The 6,000-nt window shown below is 50.0% G+C and overlaps 1 protein-coding gene across 1 annotated transcript in view; it reads left to right on the top strand.

Annotated features, from left to right (window-relative positions):
* Positions 1-5,630: 5,630 nt before the first annotated feature.
* Positions 5,631-6,000, top strand: part of STK10 (serine/threonine kinase 10) — a 263,891-nt gene continuing 263,521 nt past the window's right edge. The window contains exon 1 of the mRNA XM_063928074.1: positions 5,631-5,934. Within this exon, the coding sequence (XP_063784144.1) occupies positions 5,782-5,934 (153 nt within the window). The 5' untranslated portion in view covers positions 5,631-5,781. The remainder of the gene's footprint in view (positions 5,935-6,000) is intronic.

Raw genomic sequence — 6,000 nt, 5'->3', positions numbered from 1 at the left:
ATATTATATATATATATATATATATATATATATATATATATATATATATATATATATATATATATATATATATATATATATATATATATATATACCTTGGTTGCTGGACCGGCACTCCTCTCTCTCAACAAAAGATGCTGCTCCGGTGCCTCCAGTAGCCAGAAGTATCTATCAATGAAAAGAATCTGCGGCACTCGGAGTCTTTGCTGGAAAAAACGTGTATTCACATAAACACCACCAACGTTTCGGGGCTCACACGCCCCTTTGTCAAGGTGAACAGAAGTGAAAACAAGAGAAGCATAACTTACCTATATACCTAAGTAGAAGCCCGCCGTGAAGGAAGCGCCGCCCGCCGTCGCGATCTCTGGCTCCGGTGTAGGCATACAGCCGGCGCGGCCTGATGACGTGGCGCCGTGTAGCCATGGAAACCGGAATGACAGAGTGCGCGTCAGCGCGCGCTGGAAAGATCGCTGAGCATTTTAGACATTTTAATACTTGTTATGCAAAGGTTGTAGGCTGCAATAAAAAGCTGTAATGTAGTACAGACAATCTGTTGGCGAAGTAATCAGACCGGGGGGAGCCCGTTATGGGTGTGAATGTGTGTATGTCAACATGAGAGGAAAAGCGTAAATTGTGTCCAGTGTCATGAAATGAAGGGGGCTGTGTCTGCGACAATTTAGATGCGGACCACAAAAGTGTATATAGAAGGTCATGGTGAACTACATGCAGTGTGATAGCTGCTGGACGATGTATGTAGAAACTTGTGGGTGTTGTGAAAGTGAAAACCTGTGAGGGATGGGAAAAGCAAATTGGGGAAGGGTATGGGGTCTATCTAGTGAATGGAAATTTGACAGTGCTGGCAATTGGAAAGGTGTGAATGAAATGAAATTTGCCAGCACTGTCAAATTTCCATTCACTAGATAGACCCCATACCCTTCCCCAATTTGCTTTTCCCATCCCTCAAAGGTTCAAACCAATGTGACATAAGGAACTGTAACACCACGTTAAGGTCCCACGGTGCCACTAGGGGCACAAATGGAGGTTGGATGTGTAGTACGCCTTTCACGAAAGTCTGTACTTCTGGAAGTGAGGCTAATTGCCTTTGAAAGAAAATTGATAAGGCCGACACCTGCACTTTAATGGAGCCCAACTTCAGGCTCGCATCCACACCTGCTTGCAAAAGGTGGAGAAAACGCCCCAGCTGAAATTCTTCCGTAGCAGCCTTCTTGGATTCGCACCAAGCCACATATTTTCTCCAAATACGGTGATAATGCTTCGCCGTTACCTCCTTTCTAGCTTTAAGTAGAGTGGGGATGACTTCCCCGGGAATACCTTTACTAGCTAGGATTTGGCGTTCAACTGCCATGCCGTCAAACGCAACCGCGGTAAGTCCTGGAACACACATGGCCCTTGCTGTAACAGATCCTCTCTTAGAGGAAGAGGCCAGGGATCTCCTGTGAGTAATTCCTGAAGATCCGGATACCAGGCCCTCCGTGGCCAATCTGGAACAACAAGTATCGCCTGAACCCTTGTTCTTCTTATGATCCTTAATACACCTTTGGGATGCGTGGAAGCGGAGGGAACACATAGACCGACTGAAACACCTACGGTGTCACTAGTGCGTCCACTGCTATTGCTTGAGGGTCCCTCGACCTGGAACAATATGTCTGAAGCTTCTTGTTGAGGCGAGACGCCATCATGTCTATTTGAGGAAGTCCCCAACGACTCGTCACATCTGCAAAGACCTCTTGATGAAGACCCCACTCTCCTGGATGGAGATCGTGTCTGCTGAGGAAGTCTGCTTCCCAGTTGTCCTCTCCTGGAATGAAGGCTGCTGACAGAGCGCTTGCATGTTTTTCCGCCCAGCGAAGAATCTTGGTGGCCTCCGCCATCGCCGCTCTGCTCTTTGTTCCGCCCTGGCGGTTTATGTGCGCCACGGCTGTAATGTTGTCCGACTGAATCAGGACGGGCCGGTCGCGAAGATGTTCCGCCTGCCGCAGGCCGCTGTAGATGGCCCTTAACTCCAGCACGTTTATGTGCAGACAAGCTTCCTGGCTTGACCATTTTCCCTGGAAATTTTGTCCCTGTGTGAATGCTCCCCAGCCTCTGAGACTCGCGTCCGTGGTCACGAGAATCCAATCCTGGATCCCGAACCTGCGACCCTCTAGAAGGTGAGGACATTGGAGCCACTACAGGAGAGAAACCCTGGCCCTGGGGGACAGGCTTAACTTCCGGTTCATCTGCAGATGGGACCCGGACCACTTGTCCAGCAGGTTCCACTGAAAAGTTCTTGCATGGAACCTGCCAAACGGAATGGCCTCGTAGGCCGCCACCATTTTCCCCAGCACTCGAGTGCAGTGATGAATCGACACTCTTGGCGGTTTCAGAAGTTCATTGACCATGTACTGGATTTCCTGAGCTTTTTCCAACGGGAGAAAGATCCTCTGCAGTTCGGTGTCCAGAATCATGCCCAAAAACGATATCCGAGTTGTCGGAATCAACTGCAACTTTGGTAACTTTAGGAGCCAGCCATGCTGTTGCAGCACCTGCAGGGAGAGCGCAACGTTTTTTAGTAACTGCTCCTGTGATCTCGCCTTTATCAGGAGATCGTCCAAGTACGGGATAATTGTGACCCCTTGCTTGCGCAGGAGCACCATAATTTCCGCCATTACTTTGGTCTTTCCACGGCCCCGAGGATTTTCACCAAACGGCAACGTCTGAAATTGGTAGTGACAATCCTGAACAGTGAACCTCAGGTACGCCTGATGACGAAGATATATGGGGACATGTAGGCATGCATCCTCTATGTCGATTGACACCATAAAATCCACCCCCCCTCAAGACTGGAGATCACTGCTCTGAGAGATTCCATCTTGAATTTGAATCTTTTTAAATAAAGGTTGAGGGATTTTAAGTTCAGAATCAGTCTGACCGAGCCATCCGGCTTCGGGACCACGAACAGGGTTGACTGGGGTACCGTGACAATGACTTGCTGTTGACACAGCTTTTTTATTGCAGCACACACTACCTCTCTCTCTGTCTGAGAAACTGGTACTGCCGATTTGAAAAATAGGTGTGGAGGCACGTCTTGGAACTCAAGCTTGTATCCTTGGGTCACAATTTCCAGCACCCAAGGATCTAGGCCCAAGTGAACCCAGACTTGAAGACGTGCCCCCACCGGTGCGGACTCCCGCAGCGGAGCCCCAGCGTCATGCGGTGAATTTGGTAGAAGCCGGGGAGGACTTCTGCTCCTGGGAGCTTGCCACAGCCAGCGATCTTTTTCCTCTTCCCTTACCTCTGGCCGCGAGGAAGGAAGATCCCCGTCCTTTCCTGAATTTATGAGACCGAAAGGACTGCATCTGGTATTGAGGAGTTTTCTTTTGCTGTGGAGGGACAAAAAGGCAAAAAAGAAGACTTACCCGCGGTAGCTGTGGAAACCAGGTCCGCGAGACCCTCACCAAACAAAACTTCACCTTTGTAGGGCAGAGCCTCCATGGCCTTCTTAGAGTCAGCATCACCATTCCATTGATGAGTCCACAACGCCCTCCTAGCCGAGATTGCCATGGCATTGGCCCTTGATCCCAAAAGGCCAATATCTCTCGCAGCCTCCCTTAGATAAACCGCTGCGTCCCTAATGTGACCCAGGGTCAAAATTACGCTATCCCTATCCAGGGTGTCTATGTCAGATAACAAGTTATCTGCCCACTTCTCAATAGCGCTACTCACCCATGCCGATGCCACGGCCGGCCTGAGTAGCGTACCGGTAGTAATATAAATAGATTTTAAAGTAGTTTCCTGCTTACGATTCGCAGGATCCTTAAGGGCTGCCGTGTCAGGGGACGGTAGCGCCACCTTCTTGGACAAACGCGCCAGGGCTTTGTCCACCATGGGTGATGATTCCCACCGTAACCTATCCGGTGAGGGAAAAGGATACGCCATAGCAATTCTCCTGGGAATCTGTAGTCTCTTGTCAGGAGACTCCCAAGCCTTTTCAAAAAGAGCGTTAAATTCATGAGAGGGAGGAAACATTACCTCAGGTTTCTTTCCCTTAAACATACAGCCCCTTGTGTCAGGGACAGTGGGGTCTTCCGTGATATACAACACATCTTTAATAGCCACAATCATGTACTGAATACTCTTTGCCACTTTAGGATGTAACTTGGCATCATTATAGTCGACACTGGAGTCGGAATCCGTGTTGGTATCTGTGTCCGCTGTCTGGGTAAATTAACGTTTGAGACTCTGAGGGGGCCTGAGACTGTGATAAAACATCACCCATGGATTGTCTCCATGCTTGGTTCTGAGACTCAGATTTGTCTAACCTCTTATGCAATAAAGTCACACTTGCATTTAAAACTTTCCACATATCTACCCAATCAGCAGTCGGCGGTGCCGATGGAGTCACTCCCACATTCTGTTCAGTTCCCTCACCAGCCTCCTCCTGGGAAAAACATTACATTTCAGACATGTTGACACACACGTACTGACACCCCCAAACACACTGGGCTATAGTGGACAGACCCACAGTAAGGTCCTTCAGAGACAGAAAGGGAGTTTGCCAGCTCACACCCAGCGCCCCTCCGGTTTGAAGGAATTAAACAATGCCCCAGACCTGTAAGCGCTTTTACAATCAAGTAATCAACACCAAATTGCTGTGCCCCCCCCACCCCCCTTCGTTTTGTGCACCCTGTTACTTGTGGTAGCAGTGAGGGACCAGGAGCAGCGTCTCTGCAGCTGTGCTGTGGAGAAAATGGCGCTGGTTAGAGCTGAGGAGGAACCCCCGCCCCCTATATGGCGCGCTTCGGTCCCGCTTTTTTTATACTGGAACGGTAATCTGTGCCGAGCGAAGCGAAGGCACCATGCCCGAAGCACGGCGAGCGAAGCAAGTGGTCTATTCATAAAGAAATCAAAACATGAATTGTTACAGCAGGGAAAAGCCATGTTTTCCGCATAACAGGCTTTTCTCTGCTACATGAATAGACCCCTAAATCAGATATAAAACACTTTAAAATTCCACTTGTAACCCCATAAAAACTGTGGTAAGTATAACATCTTGAGGCAGAGATGTCATCATGATGACAATTACATTGTCAACATCATAATATTGAACGGCATGGCAACACGGTTAAAATGGTGACATGTCGACACAGGAAATATAAAGAGTACAAATGTTAGATTTCTATAGCTAGGCTGAAAATTGAGTGTCGACATAATGACTGTCTACACACTGACTGACTTAACATACTGAACACCTTGATATAGAACGAATTATTGGACAAGTTTTACTTGATGAAACTCCCAGGGAGGGAAACACAAATGTGCAAGTCTCTCACTACCGGTATTCACAGAAAAACGTAGCACACGAAGCTACCAGAGACATGTAACAGACTGATGACTCACAGCGCAGTACAATAGGCACACAGTGCCAGTGGCGCCGCACACGCAGGGCAGCAGCAGGGACAGGTCAGGTACACACCGTGCCGGCCTCTGCCAGCAGTCTACGTGCCACTGACAACAGCCGATACTGCATCCAAAAATAAGACTCGGGGAAGTGAGAGGCTTTATAGCAGCGCTGAGGGCGGCGGCCACGCCCGGCCTAGGTGTACCTCCAGCATGTGCCGCCGGGCTCCGCCCCTGGGCGGGTGATGGGCGGAGCTTGTGCCTGGTTCCCCTCGCAGCTAGCGCAACAGCACTAGAATATAGATTCGCAGCAGGGTCCGGAGCCTGCTCTGGGGATCGGTTCTCCCACACTGGCCTGGACGCTCGCACCCCGCTCCGGCCATGGCTTTCGCCAACTTCCGCCGCATTTTGCGCTTCACGACTGACAAGAGGCGGCTGCGGGAGTATGAGCACGTCCGCAGGGACCTGGACCCCAACCTGGTGTGGGATATAGTCGGGGAGCTGGGGGACGGAGCCTTCGGCAAGGTGTACAAGGTGAGCGGGGCGCCTGCTGTGCCCACCTGGCTGTCACACTGCTGTGCCCCGGGCAGCACTGGGGCT

Source organism: Pseudophryne corroboree, chromosome 6, assembly GCF_028390025.1.
Source record: "Pseudophryne corroboree isolate aPseCor3 chromosome 6, aPseCor3.hap2, whole genome shotgun sequence".
Taxonomy (NCBI): domain Eukaryota; kingdom Metazoa; phylum Chordata; class Amphibia; order Anura; family Myobatrachidae; genus Pseudophryne; species Pseudophryne corroboree.
The sequence above is the reverse complement of the archived record's forward strand: the minus strand, read 5'-3'. Positions and strand labels throughout refer to the sequence as shown.